General features: G+C 40.8%; 1 protein-coding gene and 1 pseudogene across 9 annotated transcripts in view; one reads left to right on the top strand and one right to left on the bottom strand.

Annotated features, from left to right (window-relative positions):
* Positions 1-23,572, bottom strand: part of Atg5 (autophagy related 5) — a 105,398-nt gene that overhangs the window by 75,136 nt on the left and 6,690 nt on the right. For 8 of the 9 annotated variants that reach the window (XM_040733180.1, XM_040733181.1, XM_040733182.1 and 5 more), the window contains exons 2-4: positions 11,008-11,173; positions 6,997-7,124; positions 2,297-2,375 (exon numbers count right to left, since the gene is read on the bottom strand). In XM_040733180.1, coding sequence (XP_040589114.1) covers positions 2,297-2,375; positions 6,997-7,124; positions 11,008-11,115 — 315 coding nt within the window. In that variant the 5' untranslated portion in view covers positions 11,116-11,173. Of the gene's footprint in view, positions 1-2,296; positions 2,376-6,996; positions 7,125-11,007; positions 11,174-14,823; positions 14,902-23,572 lie in introns of all 9 variants that reach the window. The other variant, XM_040733177.1, reaches the window with a different exon arrangement.
* LOC110340947 lies at positions 14,723-15,688 on the top strand (annotated as a pseudogene).

The following is a 23,572-nucleotide window of genomic DNA, read 5'->3' as shown; positions in this document are numbered from 1 at the left end:
ATTATACTGACTGATAACTGAGTTTTGAATCAATCTTGTATTTGTGAGATAAACTCAGCATAGTCTGTATTGTGCTTTTTCTAGGCACTGCTGGGTTCAACTTACTAATCTTTTATTGAAGATTTTTACATCCATGTTCATAAAGGATATTGATCTGTAATCTACTTTCAATTTCCTTAATTGTATTGGGATCAGTTATGCAGGTTCTAAAACAGCTTGGGAAATGTCTTCAGTGTTTGAGTGTCTTTGTGTCCTTTGAGCATAAATCCCAAACTCCTAGAACGGTGTTGGGCTAGCACACAGCAGGATCTCAGTATTTACTGAATTAATAGTAATATTTTAACTAAGAATTCAGAAAAAATTGGTGTATGTTCACACACAATTAAACAACCTAGGTACCTGGGTGACACCACTAAGGCCTTTCTTTCAGTTGCTGAACAAGCCATGGGGGCATTCAGACAACATAAAGGGAAGAAGGAAGGCAGAGGCCTCTAAGCAGGGACTGTAGGGCTGTGTGTGTAGGAACACGGCTGCAGTGACTGTGAAGCTGATGAGAACCACTGAGGTGGCTACGGAGCCAACATAAAACTTACTAGAACAATGGATGGAAAGGAAACCAACAAGGAACAACAACAAAACCTATGATGGCTGTAAAAGCTGGTGCTGTGTGTGCCAAACTTATATCATGTTGAGCAGCCCAGGTCAGTTTGCTGAGACTGAAACCGACTTACAGGCTGGAGGGATGGCTCAGCAGTTAGGAGCAGTGTCAGAGGACCAGAGATCAGATTTCAGCAACCACACCACACAGCTCACAGAATCCTACAACTTCGGCTCTAAGGAACCCATACCCTCTTCTGATTTTACAAGGAGATTACAATAACAACTGCACCAAAATCCACCATGGCCTATATGCACATGAGAGTGTGCACTGGAATGGTGGTGGCTATGAACTTTCCAGACCATTGGATTAAATAAATTAGAGTAAACTTAAAATTTCATCCAGTTACTAGACCTATTTTTTATTTCAAAAACTAAAAGGAAAGGCTTGTTGAGCAACACTGATCCTCTATATCTGTTTGAAGTAGTTTCATTTTCATGACACTGAAAACTGCAATTGTTATATGAATATGAAGCCCATTCCATATACATTATGGCAACTGAAACTCACGCATATTAGGACTGAGGGTTTACCTGTACAGTTCTGAGATAAGTAAGATCTACAGTAACACACTATTTTGCAAAGCACCTTACTATAGATGCACAGGCATGAAGAAAAAGCATCATAAGAAGAATGGAGAGTGGTGTTTAGGAGATGACTGAATAAGCAGCCCTTACATAACGACTCTCTTATGCTTCCCCACCGTCCACTGCCATTTGACAGCCTCTTGCTAGGGATAACTCAAGATGTTCTTCAGAAGCCTATAAAGTCGTTCATGAATTGGAAGTAGGAGGGGTACTACATAAGTAAAGAGGGAGGAGACCAGTATGTTATTTTTATTTCTTAAGGGTTTTATGATATAGTCAAAGTTGGACTCAAACTCCTTATGTAGCCCAAGCCCTAGCTGAGCTTGAACTCAAAACCTTTCTGTCTCTACCTCCTGAGCACAAGGGTCACTCAGTGCATTGCTATGCTCATCTATGACCAATATTTTACAAATCAGGCAACATTAAATTGACCTGGCTTCAAAAACCACAGGAACGAAAGTTTCAAAACAGGCTCACCAAATCTTTGGACTTCTGTGAAAGTAGCTATGAAACTTTTTCAACAGTACTAAGTTGTTCTAATCGCTACTCTCATGCCACTTCTATACCTGAGAATTTAATTTTTATATAAACTTAGAAATATAACTCTGTATATTATATGTATGTTATATATAACAAGCTCTATAACCTGTTGTAAATCTAAAACATGGTTTACTCAACTCTAAAAAGGAAAAGATATGTATATATTAAATGGTTTTGCCAAAAATTTGGAAGAAACTGAAGAGTATCTCAGAGCAAACAGAACAGCAGTGGAGAGCTAGGGAGTCAGTGACTGTCCTGCAGTGGGCGATTAGTCAGCTGTGGAGGCACAGGCCTGCGATTCCAGCACTAAGCTGGCTGAGCAGGAGATCTACTTTGAATTTGAGGCTAACCTAGACCACACAGTAAGTTCCTTGCCAGCATGGGCTACAGAGTGAGACCATGTCTTAGAAACAAACAAAATAATAGAAACAATAAAAAAATTCATTTGAAAAAACTCTACACTATTAGGAACCACAAATTAAACAAATAGGAATTGCTATTTAAACTATACCTTGAAATGTACTGTGATGTTCCAAGGAAGGGCTGAACTTGAGGCAAGAAGATCAAATAGTAAACCAATTGGATAATGCCTAAAAATGAAAGGTATATCTTAAAGAGAGAAAATACATAAATTTATAACTAGAACCCCAAACAAATTTCCAGTACATTTTACCACCCACTGTCATAGGCTTTACTGGTTACTCACAGGAAAGTAACTTTGCACAGCTGCATGCCTGGGTTAATACATGTGCTCCATCCAGCTGCTAGCTGTTTTCTTCTTTACGTTTCCCACAAGAGCCTAATATACTCTAGGGGATTCTCATCAGTGCTATAGTGTAGTGTTGATTATCATCTGGTACTGATAAGAGGAAACCATTCTTTGTAAGTTAATTAAAATACTAAAATATCTTGTTTGTTCTTGAGAGGAACCCATTACGCACCTCTGGCTGACCTGCTACTATCTTAACCAGACTGGCCTAAACACATAGCAAAATCAATCCTTCTACCGCCACCTCCTGGAGGATGCTGGGATTATAGATGTACACAATCACATCTGGCTTTTTACTGCAACTGTTTTGTTCTGTTTTTGAGATAGTATCTCATGTAGCCCAGACTGGCCTTGAACTCCTGGTCCAGGTGCATCAAGAGCATGTGTTGCTAAAGACACTTTCATCTTTTTCTTTTTAAAACTAAAATAAGTACATAAACTTTTTTTTTTTTGGAGGCTGTCCGGGAACTCACTCGGTATACTAGACTGGCCTCGGACTCACAGAGGTCCACCTGCCTCTGCTGGGACTAAAGGTGTGTGCCCCTACCGCCTGGCTAAGTAAATAAACTTATATTTATTTAGTTTTATGTTGCATGGGTGCTTTGTCTCCAAGTATATGCATGTAGTGTCCTCAAAGGTCAGAAAGGGGGGTCAGAACTCTTGAGACTGGATTGTAGACAGTTGTGAGCCACTGTGTGGTACAGGAAATCAAACCTGAGTTCTCTAGAACAGCAGCCAGTGTTCTCAATCAATAAGCCATCTCTCCAGGCCCTGCTTTTTATTTTCAAGATTTATAAATTTCTAAGTGTAAAGATACATACCTAAAGAGCATGCAAATCCCGTTTTATGATAATTTCACTGAATATTACATATGTATGTAAATATCCAGCCTTTTAACTATGAAGCATGTTAATACCGATTCAGAATACCCTTAACAAAAAACATCATGCCCTCTGGGCATGGTTGCACATGTCTATAATCCCAGCATTCAGGAAGGAAAGGCAGGATCCAGAATTCAATGATCAACCTCAGCAACATAGCAAGTTTGACACACCAGCCTGGGCTATGTGAAACCCTGCATATGATGATGATGATGATGATGATGATGATGATGATGATGATGATATAAATAAAAAGAAAGAAAATGCTAGAAAGGTGGTTCAAGCAAGCCTATCTACTTAATTCAACCTGCTGATCCTAAACTGAGAACAGACTCCCAAAAAAATCATCCTCTATCCTCCACAAGCACTCCATTGAACAATCCCTACACACCAGACACACAGACATGAAATAATAATAATAATTAAAAAACCAAAACAAAAAAAGGGTGATCCATTACTGGAGTACTACTGCCCAGGTCATTTCACGGAAATGCATCTTCTTGCCCAGAAAAATCACCACACAGAATATTCACAAGTTATTTTTCATTGAGTAAAACAATGGCAACTCCAACTGCAAACCCAAGTAATTTAACTCACTTGCCTAGTTACAAAAGCCTGAGTCTGATGTTCAGTACTACCCTTGCCCTGAAAAAGCATTTTACAAAATAATTTTTAAAATCCATAACCTTACAAAAAGATGAATAGAAAAGATAAAAACCTCAAAAATGACTGAAGAGAAGAGAAAAATGTACACAGTATTTACAGACTGAAGAGCATCCTACATTCTAAAGAGAATTATGAAAGTCTGCACTGGGCATCTTGCTGGAATGTGCTTCTGAAATTGCATGTGATGCTCAGGCATTGTACTCCATCCAAGTTTAAGATCAGCAGTATTTCCTTTGTTTTTCAATTCAGAAGTCAGTTTTAACTTCCTATTTCCATAGTCCACTCTGAAAATAGTTTACATAACATTTAAGAATCCCAAATCCCAAAATACCAAAACAAAAGACCTTTCGTAATTGTGCACTCAAAGGTCAAATATCTAATTTCTAATGAATTTTTCTTTCTTCTCTCTACCATCTTTTTCTGCAGTGGTAGGGAATCAAAGCCAGGACCTTTTATAGACTAGGCAAGAATTCTCCTACCAAACAAGAAACACAGCCAGATTTTAACCATTAACAGGGTTTACTGCAAAAGAAGCCTTGAACTGTTACAGTATGAAAGTATCAAATACAAATGATGAGTACTTAAGCTGGAGTAGTAATAAGAAACTTCACTAAGTAACATACAGTGTTGGAGCACCCTCTACTGTCCAGTCCAATCATTCCAAAAAGTCTTAAGATTTTGAGGTGCATGAACACTTCTGTTTCTCAGATAATTTTTAAGAGTTAGCAACACAATGTACTAGGGCTGGCAATGGGCCCCATGACAAAGCACTTGTAGCCCACAAGAGACTGTGTCTTAGAACCTATCTGTCTGTGCATCCATAACATTTTTTCTTTTGGAGTCTGGATCTTTCTACAGAGTTCTGACTGTCCTGGAACTCACTATGTATAGACCAGGCTGCCCTTAAACTCACAGAGATCCACCTTCCTCTGCCTCCTGAGTGCTGGAATTAAAGGCATGAGACATCATGCTGGGCTTATATCATTAACTTATTGGGGATTCAGTGTGTCAACTACTTTTCTTAAATAGTTTTTTATTGTAATTTGGGCAAATTAAGAAGTTACTAGGAAATTAGAGAAAAGACTAGGGGAAAATGTTAAGTAGAATGTAAGCCGTTATGGCACAAAAGGCTCTGATCCGAAGCTCTCAATGCCCAGGTCCTGCCTGCTAAGCATTCCAGAGCACACCTGGTATCTCAATAGCTTAGAGACCACAGGAGGAAACAGCCATGATTTGACACAGCCCGGAATAGAGATTGAGCCTCTCACTGGCCTGGGTTACAGAGGAAGATCCTATTTGGAGGCAAAAAAAAAAAAAAAGACTTTCCAGGGAGCTGAGAATGAAGCAGAGTGGAAGAGTAATTGCCTAGGAAGCTCAAGACTGAGATGTTCAGCCCCCAGTGATGTGTGAGGCTTTCTCAAGGGATAAATGTCAAATGTAGGAAGATGGTATATTTAAGTCAAATCACAAGTCAAATCACTCTTTTGCAGTAAAGAAGAAATTGTCCAAATATTATTGATGTTATATCTAATAGACACATCTTATTAACATATTAACCTTATAAGCTGAATCGCAGAAGTTTGCTCCTTCCAGATATAAGTCATCTGCACAATAAGGTTATTTACACATAAGAAGTTTTCTGTTATTTCCTAAGTCTCTTTCTTTTATCTTCTCAAAAATTTTTTGTTTGTTTGATGTGAGTGCTCTATCTGCATGTACAATTTTATGCCAGAAGAGGGCATCAGATCCCACTATAGAGGGTTTTGAGCCATGTGGTTGCTGGGCTCTCTGGAAGAACAGCCAATGCTCTTAACTGCTGAACCAGCTCCAATCCCCTAACTCTCTTTCTAAGCCTCTTCATTTTAATATTTCTAGACTGAGAACAAGTATTTTAATCTATTTGTATTTCTCAAGTTCCATTTAGTCATCTTAGTCAGCATCTGTCTGCAATCAACTACACACACATGAGTATTCTAATACAGCACCCGGGCTATCTTGAACTATTTCATAGCTTTTGGCTCATAGCTTCACTACTTTAAATACTTTGAAAGAACAATAAATAAAACTCTCAATAACAGAAAATACAAAAACCTCATCTGCTCATGGAAAAACTGAAATTTAGGACTGTTTTCATAACAGCCAGGGTGGTGTGGAACTGGAGAGCTAGCTCAGCAGTTAAGACACACATTAGGCGTTTGAAAGATGGCTCCGCAGTATAAACCACTTGTTGTTCTTACAGAAGACACAGGTTCGATTTCCAACACCCACAAGGTGGCTCATAACCATCTGAAACTCTAGTTCCATGGGATCTAATGCCCTGTTCTGATCTCTGCGGACAACAGGCATACATGTGGTACACAAATACATGCAGCAAAACACTCATACATCTAAAAAATTAACAAAACAAAGTTGATGTTGCAGAGGACCCAAGATCAGTTCCCAGCACCTATATGGGGTAGCTCACAACCTGTAACTCCTGCTTCAGGGTATCTGGGATTACAGGTGTGCCTCATCACTCCTGGTTTCTGAAGGGTCAAAGACTAAATCCAGGGTTTGAAAGATGCTAGACAAGGCAGAACATTGTAAAATATTGTATAATGGTTTAACCTTCACATCTAAGCTAGACTACTCAATTGTGTCTTTCCTGTTTTGCTTTGTTTGAGAGAAGGTCCTGCTATATGGCCTTGGCTTTCCTGGTACTTGATATATCGACCAGAGCAGCCTCAAATTGTGGTAATCTCCTGCTTCAGCCTCTGAATCAGTGATTACAGGTGTGTGCTACCATGTTGGCTTCATTTCTTTCTTTGTAGAACTTTTTACAACCGACCCAGGGCAGTATACCTTTTTAAAGCTAGCATATATTTGCTGTCTAACAATGAAGAAAACTTCACTCACCATTTCAGGGGTGTGCCTTCGTACTCAAACCATATCTCACTGACGTCCTCCTGTCTCAGAGCCTTCTGAAAGTGCTTTTTCACTTTATCAGTTACCAACGTCAGATAACTGACTCTTGGTAAAAGCAGCTGAAATGAAAAGTGGTAAAGCCATATTTACTTATACATTATTGTTTCAAAACTAAGATATATTAAGTAAGCCTATTAATTTTAAGGAAAACAGTGGTACTCCTTGCATTGTTTTGACTACCTCAATCGCAAGCCATCTACTTTGTATAAAAAATTAAAAGCTAGAGTTTAAAATAGTGAATGTTTCCAACTGGATTATATCGTCTAAGTAGAGTTTAGGGTATATACTTATAACTGACACAAATCTACAATTTTCTTTACCATTTTATAGACTACATAATACATGCCATATTAATTAAGATATTAAGTAATTCTGTCAAATTTGTCTTAAATATTAAATTATTCACACTAGTATAACATTTTACATAAAAATTAACATTTAATATATTAAAATATATTTATAATTCTTTAATAATGTAGTTAATAAATAACAAAGATAAATTACTCTTTCAAAAATTATAGAGCCAATACAGGTGGCATACAGAAGGATATAGGAAATCAAAAAGGTATGGCAAACTAAGCATTTTCAAAAATTTGTGTGATGATTGACTTTAATTGTCAACTCCATACAATCTAGAATCACTTGGCAGGAGAGTGTCAATGTGGCACTGTCTACACAGTTGGTCTGTGGTAAGGTTATGTGTGATTTTTGCTTTGATGTGAACCAGTGTGGGACAACACAGCTCACTGTGGGAGACACCATTCCCTGGGTTTAGGCTCTGGACTATCTTAAGAGTGGGGAAGGGGAAGTGACAGTGAGCATGCGTGCATTCGTGTCTGTCTGTCTTGACTGTGGATATGGTGCAAGCACACGCTTCATCTTCCCGATGCCTTGACTTCCCAACAATAACAGACTATAACCTGAAATTAAATAAATAATTATAAATTATTTATTTAAAAACAAACCCTTTCTTCCTTAGTTTTATTTCACCAAAAGGAAATTAGAATTTTGGAGGACCAGATGTACACCTTTAGTTCCAGTATTCAGGAGGCAGAGACAGGAGGATATCTGAGTTTGAGGCCTTCCTGATCTACACAGCAAGATCCAGGAGAGAGACAGAGACAGAGAGAGTGAGAGGGAGGGAACGGGATTTTTAAAATACCTACTGTTACACACAGTAACAGTTCATTCTACAGAAAACAGTATTAACCTACAGAAATGGCAAGAAGGAAGACAGACACAACTAGAGAGCAAGGGTCTCAGCTGCTGATTCTGGAGAGCACACACGATCATCTAAGGCTCAAACAGGCTCAAGAATTCACAAAGGGGCCAGGCATGGTGGTACTCAACTTTAGTCCTAGCACTCAGGAGGATCTCTTTGAGGTCAGAGCCAGCCTGAGACTTTACAGTGAGACCTTATCTCCAAAAAGAGGAAGAGGGGAAGAGAAGAGAAGGAGAGAGAGAAATAAGGAAAGCATCTGGTGTTGGGGCTCAGGTCTAAAACTTGGGAGGTGAGTGAAAACGGACCAAGAGGCTGCATGAAGTCATCACCCTCTGCTACACAGCATGCTCTAGGCCAACAGAATTTTTTTCCCCAAGGAGTAGAGAACAGCCCAGAGGTTAAGAGTGCTTTATTGATCTTGCAGACCTGGATTTGGTTCCCAACACCTACATGGTGGCTCACAACTGTGTGTTTCAGGGTATAAGACACCATTTCCCAACCTACAAGGCTTCCTGTATGCAAGTGACACACACATATACACTCAGACACACAAAATAAAATGAAATAAAAATTTAGAAAAAGAAATTCCAGCACTGGGCATGGTGGTGAAGAATATATACATCTTTATTCCCAGCACTGGTGAGGCCAAAGCAAATCATTACGAATTCAATCACACAGACACTAACCATTTTATTTGTATTTATGTGTGAGTGTCATCCGTGTGCATGTGTCCAGAGGCTAGAAGAGGGTGTAGAACTCCTGGGAGCTGGAGTCACGTGGTTGTCCAATCTGATGTGTGCCAGAAATGGAAGTGAGGTCCTCTGGAAAAGCAGCAAGCACTCTTAACTGCTGACCCATCTTACCGGCACATTGACTGATGTGTGTGTGTTTGTGGGCATGCATGTATGTCTGCAGTGTGTGTATCTGTGGTGTGTCTGTGGAGGGGTGTCTGTGGTATGTATGTGTGTCACCATTATTTTGTCACTGTCAACTTTATTAGAAACAGCTATAAAACAACTCACTTTGCCTCTGGGGGCTACTGGATAAACAGGAAGAATACCACTCGATTGATAGACACATAAATATGGATAAAGAAAAGCACAGTAAAACCAAAAGAACCTTGAAATTTGTTTTTAAAACAAAGAATGTAGACTGAATGTGGTAGCACATGCTTTTAATCCCAAAATTCAGGAGACTGAGGTTGGTGTGTATGTATGTGTATGCTTGTATATGTGTATATATATGGTATTTGGAAGCTGGGGACTGAATCCATGGCAGTGCCACTAAATGTTAAGAAGATATTATACCACTCTGCTTCACTCTAAGCCCCTATATTTTATTAAACACGCCAGGTCATACTATATTATGATCATACATTACATCATTAGGTCATATGTAACATTTAGATCAATGAATATATGTAGATTTGTGCATGTGCATTCGTAAGTTCATGCAACTATAAACATATTTGTCTGATTAGTTGCTTGGAACCATCTAAATACTTTTAAAAAATCCAATATGTGGTTGAGAGCAGAGGATGTGGGTTCAGTTCCCAGCCCCACATGACAGATCACAAGTGTCTGTAACTGCAGTTCCAGAAAGTTAAGGCATCCTCTAGTGGCTTCCTCAGGTACTGCAATCACATAGTACAGGAGGGAAAACACCCAAACATAAAAAATAAATAAAGCTTAAAAAGTCCAACCTGAACCTATTATTAAAAATAGCTTCCTACTAAAACACAGCACATAACTTATGATTCCACTGTTATGTGTGTGTTAGGTACTGACATCCTAAGCCTTTGCTCAATCATCGATACAGTCCTAGCCTGACTCTAATAATATAGATGAATACATACACACACAAAAGAACGTGTATCAGACTGTCTGCAGTGACTCGTGTGTGTGGGGGGGGGTAGCATGATTAGAGGGTATTAATTAAAGACTGGTTATTTTAATTAGTAATTATGTGCGTGCATCTATGTCTATGTCTGTGCAGGTACCTGTGAAGGGCAGAGCCATCAGTTCCTTCTGCAGCTAGAATTACAGGCATTGTGGCTGCCAATGTGGCTCCTCGCAAGAGGCGCATGTGCACTTACTCGCTGTCTCTCCAGCCCCTATTTATTTGTATTTATTTATTCACGCTATGACTGGCTCCTGTGCACACAGGTGGAAACCAATGGTCAATGTCAGCTATCTTCTTCCATCACTCCTCACATTGCTTTTTTAAGATTCCTTTTATGTGCATGAGTGCTTTGCATGCATGTATGTATGTCTAGGACAAGAACGCCTGGCGTCCAAGGCCAGAGGAGGGGGTCGGAGCCGCTGGAGCCCAAGTTACAGATGGTTGAGCCATCATGTGGGTTTTAAGAGTAGAACCAGGGCCCTCTACAACTGTTCTACAGCAATGAGCCATTTTTACAGACACTCTCCATCTGAAACACTGGTTTGGCTAGCCTGGCTGGCCAGCAAGCCCTAGGGACTATTTGTCTCTGCCTCCCCAGAGCTGACACTACAGTTTCTAGGAGAGTCCGAGAGAGTCGGATTTACGCCTGACACTTGCCACTAAGCATTTGATTACTAGTGATCACCCAGTCTTCTAACTTTTCCCATGGCATGGGACCGTTGCATATAAAATGCTGGCTGAGTGACAGCCTTCAGGCTCTAACAACCGCATTTACAACAGACAAGTTAAAGAGCCATTTCAACAACCAACGTACTTACATAGTATGGCTCTGCTTCCCTTTCAGTTATCTCATCCTGATACAGTGTAAAGCAAGTTGGAATTCGTCCAAACCAGACATCTCGAAGCACATCTTTGTCATCTGTCATTCTTCCAGTGGGTAAAGCAGTACATATATGCTAAGTTCTGTCTTCAACCAAAGCCAAACTGGAGATAAAATAAACAGCATTAGTCAGACGCTTACAAGAACTGACTACAATGACTTACAATGAAAAGACTTCGTAGACAGAAAATGAACTCCAAAATACTTCACCTAAAGAAAAGGTGGGGTGGGGGTGGTACACCTTTAATTCCAGCACTTAGGAGGGAGAGGCAGGCAGATTTCTCTACGTATGAGGCCAGCCTGGTCTCCAACAGAGAGAGAAAACAAAAGGACAAACCCCAGGAGTGGTGGTATACCCCTCTAATATCTACACTAGAGAAGCTGAGGAAGAAGAGCAGAGACAAGCTTGATCTATTCAGTGTGTGTGTGTGTGTGTACACGCGCGTGCGTCTGTAATATTAAACATTCAAGTCATATGTAATGAGAGCCATATCAAGATAGAAACTGTACTTCTGTTACCCTTTCAAGCCCAGTAGTCTATCATTCGCCTGAAGGACAGCCCTGTCCCTATGTCCTATGATCTTAATCCAATTTCAAAAGATAACTAACACAATTACACTTGCCCCCTCCAATATATTTTACCTCTCCTGCCCTTCATAACATTTGTTTGGGGCTGCAGATGAGCTCAGTTGGTGGCGTGCACCAAGCAAGACCTGGGGTGGTTGTGCACGCCTGTGGTCCTCACCAGCCCAGTCTATGCTAAACTAAGCCTTGTCTGAAGACAAAAAAAATGTCTGTTCGCATGAGAAAAACTTCCAGGAAGCCTATTCTTCCTAAATTTCATCAGATCCATAATGTAACTCCACCGATATTTCCAATATTGTAATTCTTTTTATAACCCCAATGTCTAGCTGCTGTGGTCTCTCTCACCCACCCTGCCTAGCATGCTGCTATTTTCTCCACCTCTTACCCATTCTGTAAAGTAAACTAACAGCCTGCTGTCCCAGTGAAATACTTCTCCACATGCTAACACTATCCCTGCACATGAGAACAGTCTCAGTATCAGGGAAGGACAATTCCTATGACCTCTAAGCTATCCCAGCATCTTCCACTGCTCATACTCTAGGCCACCTGCATACATGCTGAGATACATACTGCTGATCATTATTAGAGTAACCCTAAGAAGTACTATCTGCATATTAAGGTTCAATATATTTCCAAAATAATGTTCCACTTTTGCACCAGCTTCATGAGCAGCTAATTCATAATGTATTGTAATGTACAATGAAAAAGCCTAAATAATTGTATGATACCCCCAAACACTTTGGGTCAAGACAGGCATCAATTTAAAATTCTTCTTAGATTTACTATTTTATGCTTATGAATGTTTTGTCTACATGTATGTATGCGCACCACATGCATTCCTGGTGCCCTTAAGAATCTAGAAGAGGATGTCAGATCCCCTGACACTAGAGTTGTAAGCCACAATGTGAGTGCTAGGAATTGAACTCAGGTCCTCAGCAAAAGCAACGAGCGTTCCTATCACCGAGCTGTCTCTCCAGCGCTGACATCAATTATTAACATCAAGAAGCTTGTTTCATCCTTCTCTTCCCCACCAGTGCCAAATACAGTGGGATTGCTATCAATTAATCAAAAAGTTAAAGGTCATCAGATGCAAGCCATCCTCACACAGCATGCTACAAGATGTGGGAAAGGGTCTGCTTAAGGGTACTAGCCAGCTCAGAGTAAGGACTCTGTACCTGGCAGGGTCTCAACTTTTAGTAAATATATACAAGTGTTTTAAGCAAGTAATACACATATGTAAATTCTGTAGGGAAAAAGGTCCAGCCAAAGGAACACACCCCGAGCATAGCCAAAGAAACACCCTTTGGCCCTGCAACCAGAACCAAAGAAATGCACCCTGACCCTGAAACCAGTGCCAAAAAACAAAACAAAACAAAAAAAAAAAAAAACACTTTGTCCCTGGAATCAGAGTCAGTGAAGGAAATGCACCCTGGCTCTAAAACTAGAGCCAAAAGGCTAAAAAGGACCAGAGAAAGAAACACACTTTAGCCCTGAAACCAGAGCCAAATCTGACCCTAATCCTGTGCAGAAAATTAACCAATCCTCGAGCAGAAGCTCTCGCTAATCTGAGCTCAGCATTGAAATCTGACCAATCCCATCCTGGAAGCCTTATATATACCCTGTGTCTGTTCAGCTTGTGGTTGTTCGTGCTACCCACTCTCCTGGATTCTTCCCTCCCAATAAACCTCTTGGATGAGCTTTGGGTGAAGACCTTCTTATACGGCCTAGCAGAGATGACCCTGGGCAGAGGGGAGTGAGCAGGGCTGTAACACTTGCCTGGAAAACCTTCCCCTGGCAGAGCCGAGTTGTTACACTCAGCTCTCCACACTCTCTCAGGAGCACAGCTAAACTGTAGCAACTTCGCCAGGGAAACTCTCCCCTGCAGGAGCAAAACTGCTACACAGGGCAAGCATCCCCAGCTGGAAGACCCTCTCCTGCCAGAGCAGAGCCGATACACTGGGGAAGCCTTCCCCAGGCAGGGCTGTAAGCTGCTATGCTTACTGAGGCCTGTGGTAGCTCCAGGATACCTTTCCATCTGAGCTTAACACTTAGCATTCTGTGACTCCTGAGTGTCAGAATACCTGTCCCACCCGATCCGTCTGAAATGCCTACAAATTTCACTTAGTACCACAATAAGACTTCAAATGTAAGCATGCTTCAATTCTACACTCATAAAATTTCTGGATGCACAGATCATTCAAACAAACTTGCTAAAAATGGGAAGGTCCTCACCACTCCCTGACTAGGCCAAGAATCTGATCTTCAAAACCCATGTCCAGGCTTCGGGATGGCTCAGCAGTTCAGAATGCCTACTGCTCTTTCAGGAGCCCAGAGCTCACTTTTCAGCACCCAGACTGGGTTTCTCACAAGCACCTGTAAGTCCAGTTCCAGAGATCCAATCCCCTGTTCTGGCCTTTTTCAGTACCAACAAATGTGAGCGAGTCATAAATTCACACGGGCACACACTGAAATACACACATAAAATAAATGTCAAAAGCAAAATAAATTTTAAGTAAATAGCCAGGTGGTGGTGGTGCACACCTTTAATCCCAGCACTCAGGAGGCAGAGGCAGGCAGATCTCTGTGAGTTCGAGACCAGCCTGGTCTACAAGAGCTAGTTCCAGGACAGCCTCCAAAGCCACAGAGAAACCCTGTCTCGAAAAAGCAAAAATAAAACAAAACAAAAAATTTAAGTAAATAGTATTATGCAATTTAGCTGACTATGAACTAGTTAGCTGGTTCAGTGGGTAAAGGCACTTGCTGCTGAGCCTAATAACTTCAGTTAGATTACTGGGAGCTACACAGTGGAAGTAGAGAACAGACTATACTGGCTGTCCTGACTGACACACACACACACACACACACACACACACACACACACACACACACACACACGCACGCACGCACGCACGCACGCACATATCGGCACACATACACATACTAAGTAAATGAATATTAAAGAAGTCCAGGCCAGGGCCTAGGGGAGGAGGGCCAAGGGTGCGGGTGCTGTGGCCCCCAGCTATGCTGTTGCAGGAGTGGGCTGTGGTCGCAACGCAAAGACGGCTCGCATGGTGGACCAGGAGAAAGAGCTCTCTATCCACTTCCTTCCCCGCAGCTGCTGGCTGGTAGAGGAGGAAGTAAACATCCCTAGCAGGCATGTTCTAGTTACCGGTGACACAGGGCTTCTTGGCAGAGCTTTTTGCAAAGAATTTCAGCAAAGTAACTGGCACACTGTTGGCTGTGGCTTCTGAAAAACAAGACCAAAATTTGAACAAGTGAACCTGTTGGATTCTGAAGCAGTTCATCGCCTCATCCATGATTTTCAGCCTCACGTCATAGTGCACTGTGTAGTGAAGACCAGATGTTGTTGAGAGTCAGCCAGATGCTGCTTCCCAGCTGAATGTGGGTGCCTCTGAGAATTTAGCAGAGGAGACAGCTTCAACTGGACCATTTCTCATCTACATTAGCTCAGATTATATGTTTGATGGGACAAACCCCCTTACACAGACGAAGATACACCAAGTCCCCTGAACCTTTATGGCAAAACAAAATTAGATGGAGAAAAGGCAGTCCTGGAGAATAATTTAGGCCTGCTGTTTTGAGAATTCCAGTTCTGTATGGGGAAGTTGAGAAGCTTGAAGAAAGTGCTATGACTGTCATGTTTGACAAGGTGCAGTTCAGCAACAAGTCAGCAATCATGGACCACTGGCAGCAGAGGTTCCCACACACGTGAAGGATGTAGCCGGTGTGTGCCGGCAGCTGGCAGAGAAGACGATGCTGGATCCATCCATTAAGGGGATCATTCACTAGACTGGCAATGAGCAGATGACCAAAAACAAAATGGCGTGTGCGATTGCAGAGGCCTTCAACCTGCCGAGCAGTCACTTAAGACCTATTACTGACAACGCCCCAAATATGCTCAGCTCGACTGCTCCAAATTGGAGACTCTGGGCATTGGCCAGGAGACGCCATTCCGAATTGGAATCAAAGAGTCACTCTGGCTTTTCCTCATTGACAAGAGATGGAGACATTAGTTTATGTGTTGTTTATTTTTTAAATGAAAAGTATAGTGTGTGGCACTTTTTCAAGAATAAAGGAAATAGTTTTCTATGAGTATTCCTTAATTGTGACTCATGAACTTTCAGGGAAATGATGCTGTTGCACTAGGGGAACGTAGGACAGACCGGGGGCAGCCATGCCTTGTTTGCAGTCTTGACTTTCTGTTGATCTTTTTTTTTTTCCTGGCTTACCTTGCTGTTGAAGTTATGTAAATGATTCCTAATGTCCTAGAGCTGGGATGAAATAGACTGTTAGACCTTGGATGAAATGCACTGTCCAAGCTGGGAGGCCAGCATGCGACTGATCCAGACCCCCTGAATGTGAGAGTCAGTGAGGAGGCCGGGGCAACCTATGGGGCCCTGGGCAGTGGATCAGTGTTTATCCCTAGCATACAAATGGACTTCGTGTGTCCATAACACAAAGAGGGATGCTCTCTCAGCCTGGACTCTTAGGGGAGTGCCTGGACCCTACCCTGAGTGAAATATTCCCTATGTTGAAGGAAATGGCGATAGGGTGGGAGGCTGGCAGGGATGGTGAGAGGGTGCGGGAGGAGGGGAGGGAGAGGGAACTGGGATTGACATGTAAAACAAACTATTTATAATTAAAATAATTTAAAAAAGACACTAAAAAAAAGAAAAAAAAAGAAATGCACTGTCCATTCCTATGACTTTCTTTTTTGTTGTTGTTTTGTTTTATTTGTTTACTTTTGTATACTGATAGCTTCAGCGTGTGTAGAATCCTATAAAAATCATCGGTGTTGCTTTGCTTGAGCCCAGATCAAAATGCTTGAAGAAAAGGAAACTTTATTTTTGCAACTTTGAGTATGGTTTTTATGCTTGATTCTTTAATGTGTTATGTATATCAGAACTTGTATAACCTGACACCTCACCTTCATAACACCATGTGGCACACACTTGAGAGAGTGCATGTGTGTATTTTTTAAATATAAATGCATATCTGTCTCTTTCACTCTGTCACCAAGTGATATTTCATACATATGATTATGAGCCTTGTATGTCTTTTGATCACTTATGAATAACAATAAATACTGCTAGCATGTAAAAAAAAGAAATCTAAACACAACAGTGTATTCTCAGAGAAAGAAATTAGGAAAGGCATTCCATTCATAATAACTTCCCAAAAATTAAGTGTTTAGGAATATACCTAACTGAAGAAGTAAAAGATCTCAATGAAAAACTCAAGACACCAAGAAAGGGAATCACAGAAGACACTAGATGATAGAAAATGTTCCACCATCCTGGGTTGGCAGAATTAATACTGTAAAAATGTTTATACTACTAAAATTACTTCACAGATTTACTTGTCAAAATTCCATTATCACAGTTCACAAGAAACAATACAAGAACTAACATGGTAACACAAAAGATCGCCAATAGCCAAAGCAACCTCAAGGAGTCACAACACAATACTGGACCTCAAGTTATACTACAGGGCTAGAGTCAGAAAGACAGCCTGGTGCAGGCAGAAAAATAGACAGGAAGACCAATGGAACAGAACAGAGGACCCAGAAATAAAATGGCAAAGCTGTCCCCTTTCTCTTTGAGAAAGGAGGCAAAAACATACACTGGGAAAAAAGACAGTCTATCCCGCAAACAGTGCTGGACAAACTGCATTTGTACCTGCAGAAGATTGAAATTAGGTTCTTATCTTTCACTTTGTATAAAAATCAATCAAAATGGATCAAGGACCTTAATTTAAAACCTGAAACACTGCAGCTTCTAGAAGAAAATACAAGGGATGCCTTTCAAACTCTTAGCGCAGACAAGAAGTTTCTGAGCAGAGCACCAACAGCACAGGGGCCAGCCTCAAGCATTAACAGGCGGGGCTGCATGGAAATGAGAAGATCTTGTACAGCAAAAGAAACCATCAGTAGAGTTAACAGGCAGCCCACAGAATGGTAGAAAATTTTACCAGCTACATGGCAGACAAGCGGCTAATATCCAGAACTTACAAAGAATTGCAGGAAATTAAAAACTAAGGAAACACAACTGCCAATTAATAAATGGACATAATAAATGAACATTCACTTTTAAAAAATGAAAAATGGTCAATAACTATTTTTAAAAGTGTTCAATAGTCCTAAGAACCAGGGAAATACAAATTAAAATTTTTTTCAGATACCACCTCACCCAATTAGAATGGCTATCATTATTAATGTGACAACAAATGTTGGAGAGCCTGTATAGGGACTGGAAGCCTTAGCCACTGTTGGTGGGGGTGCAAATTAATACAGATATTGTGGAAATCAGTTTAGATTTTTTCTCAAAAGCTTTAAAACAGAATTAGCATATGACCCTTCTATTTCATTTCTGTGCACACTCTCTCATAGAAGTATCTACACCCTCATTTTTATTGCTGCTTTATTCACTAGAACAAGAAATTGAAATCAACCTCACTGCCCACCAACACATGAATGGACAATGAAAATTTGGTAAATATAAGGTGGAATATTGTTCAGCTCTAAACAAAAAAGATAAAAAATTTGCTGGAAGATGGATGGGCTTAGAATATAAACAGAGGTCATACAATCTCAGAAAGAAAACAAAAAACATGTTCTGTCTCATATGCAGAATGTAGCCTCTGTGTGTGTGTGTGTGTGTGTGTGTGTATGTGATGGGGAAGTCCTGTGTATACATCAATAAAGCACTGTTGGCCAATAGGGAAGCAAGATAGGTGGGACTAGGAGTCCAGGAGGACTCTGGGTAGGATAAACACAAGGAGTCAAGATGTAACCGCCATAGGGGTAAGAAGCCCAAAAACTTTTCTCAGGTAAGAGAAATACTCAGATTAACAATTATGGGTTAAATACTTAAGTCAGACCTAGCCAGTAAGAAACAAGCAAGGCCAACAGCTTCATAATTAATACAGCGTCGTGTAAGTTATTTGGGGACTACAACTTGGCAGGGCCCAGGCGACTGGTGGGGAAAAACCAAAGTGGCTGGCAAGGAAAAGGCTTCTGTGTGTGTGTGTGTGTGTGTGTGTGTGTGTGTGTGTGTGTGTGTGTGTGTGTGTAAATACACATACATGTAGGATGTAGGTACAGTAACATACAAAGGAAAAGAAGGCAGGCTGGCATTAAAAGGAAGAAGGAATGAGTTCAGGCAATGAACACACACTCACAAAGATATAAAGTTACCTGTTTTTCACTTTTGTCAGGGATTATTTATGGTCTTGGTGGTAGTAGGTGTATAAAATAGTGAAACTATAAAACCCAAACTAAAGCTGCAAAGTTTCCATTTCAAATGGCTACTTTACATTAAAAGTACAGAAGTTCATTGAATTGCACAATCTTTGGGAGAATTTATTTGCAACATTTAAAAATATAATAAAGTTTAAAATAAATTTTAATGAAAAAATGGGTTATGATTATTTCCTTATTGGGTTTATTTTATTTTGAGACAAAAGCTCAATATTCAGATCAGGCTGGTCTGGAACTCACAAAGATCACTATATCTCTGCTGGAATTAAAAATATGTGCATACCTCCTTGTAGGTTTTTTTTTTTGAGGGGGGAGGGGTTCAAGTCAGGGTTCCTCTGTAGCCTGTCCTGGAACTCACTGTGTAAACCAGGCTGGCCTTGAACTCAGAGATCTGCCTGCTTCTGTATCCCAAGTGCTGAGATTGAAGGCATGCATCACCACCGACTCCTTGCAGGTTTTGATAATTGGGATTATTGTTGCTGGTATGTATTTCCTCATAAACTTGACAAAAACTATTGTTGTTATGTATTTTTTCCATCAACTTGACACAAGGTAGAGTCATTGGAAAGACGGAACTTCTCATGAACAGTGATTCAAAAAGACTTAACAAAAAACTGGCAAACTGATTCCAAGGTCACATGAAAAAAAAATCATCCACTATGACAAAGTAGGCTTCACCCCAGAGATTCAGGGATGGTTCAACATACAAAAAATCTGTCAGTGTAATCCACCATATAAGCAAAATGAAAAAAAAAAAAACCTACATGATCATCTCATTAGATACTGAAAAAGTCTTTGAAAAAAATTCAACACCCCTTCATAATAAACATTCTGGAGAGACTAGGGATACAAGAAACATACCTCTACAGCAAGCCAGTAGACAATATCAAATTAAAAGGAGAGAAACTCAAACTAAAATCATGCACAAGACAAGGCTGTCCTCTCTTTATAAATCTACTTAAGGTTCCAGCTAGAGCAACAAGGCAACAAAAGGAGATCAAGTGGATACAAATTGGAAAGGAAGAAGCCAAACTTTCACTATTTGCAGGTGATATGATAGTTTACATAAATGACCCCAAAAATTCTACAGCTGATAAACACCTTCAGTTATGTGGTTGGATACGAGAGTAACTAAAATAAATAAATAAATCAGTAGCTCTCTTACATACAAATAATAAATGGGATGAGAAGAAAAAAATCAGGGAAACAACACCCTTTACAATAGCCACAAATAATATAAAATATTTTGGGGTAACTTTAACCAAACAAGTGAAGGACCTATATGACAAGAATTTCAAATCTTTGAAGAAAGAAATTGGGGAAGAGATCAGAAAATGGAAAGATACCCCATGTTCATGGATTGGTAGGATAACATAGTAAAATGGCAATCTACAGACTCAATGCAATCCCCATCAAAATCCCAGACCTCAAATCCCAGATTCAACTTCATATGGAAAAACAAAAAAATCCAGGATAGCCAAAACAACCCTGTACAATAATGGAACTTCTGGAAGCATCACCATTCCCAACTTCAAGCTATAGTAATGAAAACAATAGGTACTGTCACAAAAACAGACATGTGGATCAATGGAAGAACCTGACATAAACCTGATTTCTGAAAAAGAAGCCAAAAAATAGACAATGGAAAAAAGAAGCATCTTCAACAAATGGTGCTGACATAACTGGATGTAGGCATGTAGAAGAATGAAAATATATCCATATCTATCGACATGCACAAAACTCAAGTCCATGTGCCTCAAACCTCAATATAAATCCAGTTACACTGAATCCAATAGAAGAGAAGTGGGGAATAGCCTTACACACATTGTCATGGGAGACTACTTCCTGAATATAATACCAGTAGCATAGACACTGAGATCAACAGTTAATAAATGGGACCTCCTGAAACCGAAAAGCTTCTGTAAGGCAAAGGACACTGTCAATAAGACAAAATGGCACCAGGCAGTGGTGGCGCATGCCTTTAATCCCAGCACTAGGGAGGCAGAGGCAGGCGGATCTCTGTGAGTTCGAGTCCAGCTTGGTCTACAAGAGCTAGTTCCAGGACAGCTTCCAAAGCCACAGAGAAACCGTATCTTGAAAAACCAAAAACAAACAAACAAACAAACAAAAAGAAAAAGAAAAAGAAAAAAGAAAGACAAAAATGGCAGCCTAGAGAATGGGAAAAGACCTTCACCAACTCCATATCTGACAGAGGACTGATATCCAAAATATGTAAAGAACCCAAGAAACCAGACATCAAATTACCACATAATTCAGTTAAAAATTGGGGTACAGATTTTAACAAAGAATTCTCATCAGAAGAATCTTGAATGGCAAGATACACTTAAAGAAGTGTTCAACATCATTAGTTATCATGTAAATGTAAATCAAAACAACTTTGAGACACCATCTTACACTTGTCAGAATGGCAAAGTTCAAAAACGTTAATGACAGCCTATATTGGAGAGGATGTGGAGTAAGGGTAACACTCCTCCACTGCTGATGGAAGTACAAACTTATACAGCCACTTTGGAAATCAGTACTTCAGTTTCTCAGAAAACCGGGAATCAATCTACTTCAAGATCCAGCAATAGCACTCTTGGGCATATACCCAAAGGATGCTCAAACCATACCACAAGGACATGGTATAAGAAAATGTGATATATCTACACAATGGAGTATTACTCAGTGGGGAAAAAACAATGACATCATGAAATTTTCAGGCAAATGGCATTAGAAAAAAATCATTCTGAGTGAGGTAACCCTGACCCAGAAAGACAAACAGTATGTACTCATCAAGTAGATAGTAGATGTAAAGCAAAGAAAAACCAGGCCCAGAGAAGCTAGGTAACAGGGAGGACCCTAAGAGGGATGCATGGATCTCCCAGGGAAGAAGTAGATGGGATGTCCTGGGTAAACTGGATGTGGGGAGGAAGTTGAGGGGAGGGGGTGGGGGATGGGAACATGGAATCAGGATGGTAGAGTTGTGGATAGGAAAGAGGGAGTGATGGATAATTTTGATTGAGGGGGCCATCGTGGGGCTAAGGAGAAACCTGGTGCTAGTGAAACCCCTAGGAATCCGCAAGGATAACCCAGCTAAGGCTCCTAACAATCGTGGAGAGGGTGCCTGTACTGGCCTTCCCCTGTAATCAGACTGGTGACTGACCTAGTTGTCATCATAGAGCCTTTATCCAGTGCCTGATGGAAGCAGATGCAGAGATCCACAGCCAAACACTGGGCCAAGCTCTGGGAATCCAGTTGAAGAGGAGGAAGAGGGATGCATGGGCAGGGAGGGGTTCAAGATCATGATAGAGAAATTCACAGAGATAGCAGACCTGAGCTTGTGGGAGCTCACTGACTCTGGAGGGACAGCTAGGAAGGCAGCATGAGACCAGCCAAGGCTCTCTTCATCTGGGTGACAGTTGTGTAGTTTGGGCTTTTGGGGGCACCTTGAAGTGGGACTAGGATCTGTACCTGATGAATGGCTTGGCTCTTTGGAACCTTATTCCCTATGGTGGGATGCCTTGTTCAGCCTTGATGCAGGGGGGAGGGGCTTGGTCCTTTCTCAGCTTGATGTGTCATGCTTTGTTGATTCCCATGGGAGGCTTTACCCCATTTGAGTAGAGAAGGAGGAGAAGTGGATGGGAGGATAGAGGGGAGGTGGGGGGAGGAGCTGGAGGAAGGGGAAACTGTGGTTGGTATGTAAAATAAATTTTAAAAAAATGAAAAAAGAGAACAATGGAACTTCAACTGAAAAACTGCTTCTATCACACTGGCCTATGTGCAAGTCTGTAGGACATTTTCTTGATTTTTAATATGGAAGGGTCTAGTCCACTGTGGACAGTGTTGTCCCAAGCCAGGTGGTGGTGGCACATGCCTTTATTCTGGGCACTTGGGAGGCGGAGGCAGGTAGACTTCTGAGTTTGAGACCAGTCTGGTCTACATAGTGAGTTCCAAAACAGCCACGGGTGTATAGAGAAACCCTGTTTTTGAAAAACCAAAAAAGAAAGCAAATGGAGGAAGCCAGGAGGAACAAAGCACTCCTCCATGTTCTCTGCTTCCGTTCCTCCCTTCAGGTTCCTGCCCTGACTTCCTCTACCTGATCAACTGTTATCTGGAAAGAAATGTAAGATAAAGTAAACCCTTTCCCCTCCGAGCTGTTTGTGCTCATCATGGTTTTTTTTTTTTTTTTTTTTTTTTGGTTTTTCGAGATAGGGTTTCTCTGTATTGTTTTGGAGGCTGTCCCGTAACTAGCTCTTGCAGACTAGGCTGGCCTTGAACTCACTGAGATCCGCCTGTCTCTGCCTCCCCCGAGTGCTGGGATTAAAGGCGTGCGCCACCAACGCCCGGCATGCTCATCATGTTTTATCACAACAATAAAAATCTAACTAAGACATTTAGTAGGCATATTGAAATCTGAAAGCAGTGGTTTGTATAACCTTGATATAGCCATTCAACTGATAGCTATGCCTCTTGCTCAAGAGAAAACAGTAAGTTACTTAACTAACAGATTTGAAGAACATAGTCTCCATGAAGCCTCCCCATTGCTGGCCACGTTTTGGCTGTTCAATATATACTTCAGGGGAAGAAATCAACTGAGTCCAGGAAGGTCAGACAGGTAGAACATGGTATTGAGAAA

This window comes from Mesocricetus auratus, unplaced genomic scaffold (assembly GCF_017639785.1).
Source record: "Mesocricetus auratus isolate SY011 unplaced genomic scaffold, BCM_Maur_2.0 Super-Scaffold_100029, whole genome shotgun sequence".
In the NCBI taxonomy this organism is placed as follows: Eukaryota; Metazoa; Chordata; class Mammalia; order Rodentia; family Cricetidae; genus Mesocricetus; species Mesocricetus auratus.
Note: the sequence above shows the minus strand (reverse complement) of the source record. Positions and strands in the feature narration are given on the sequence as shown.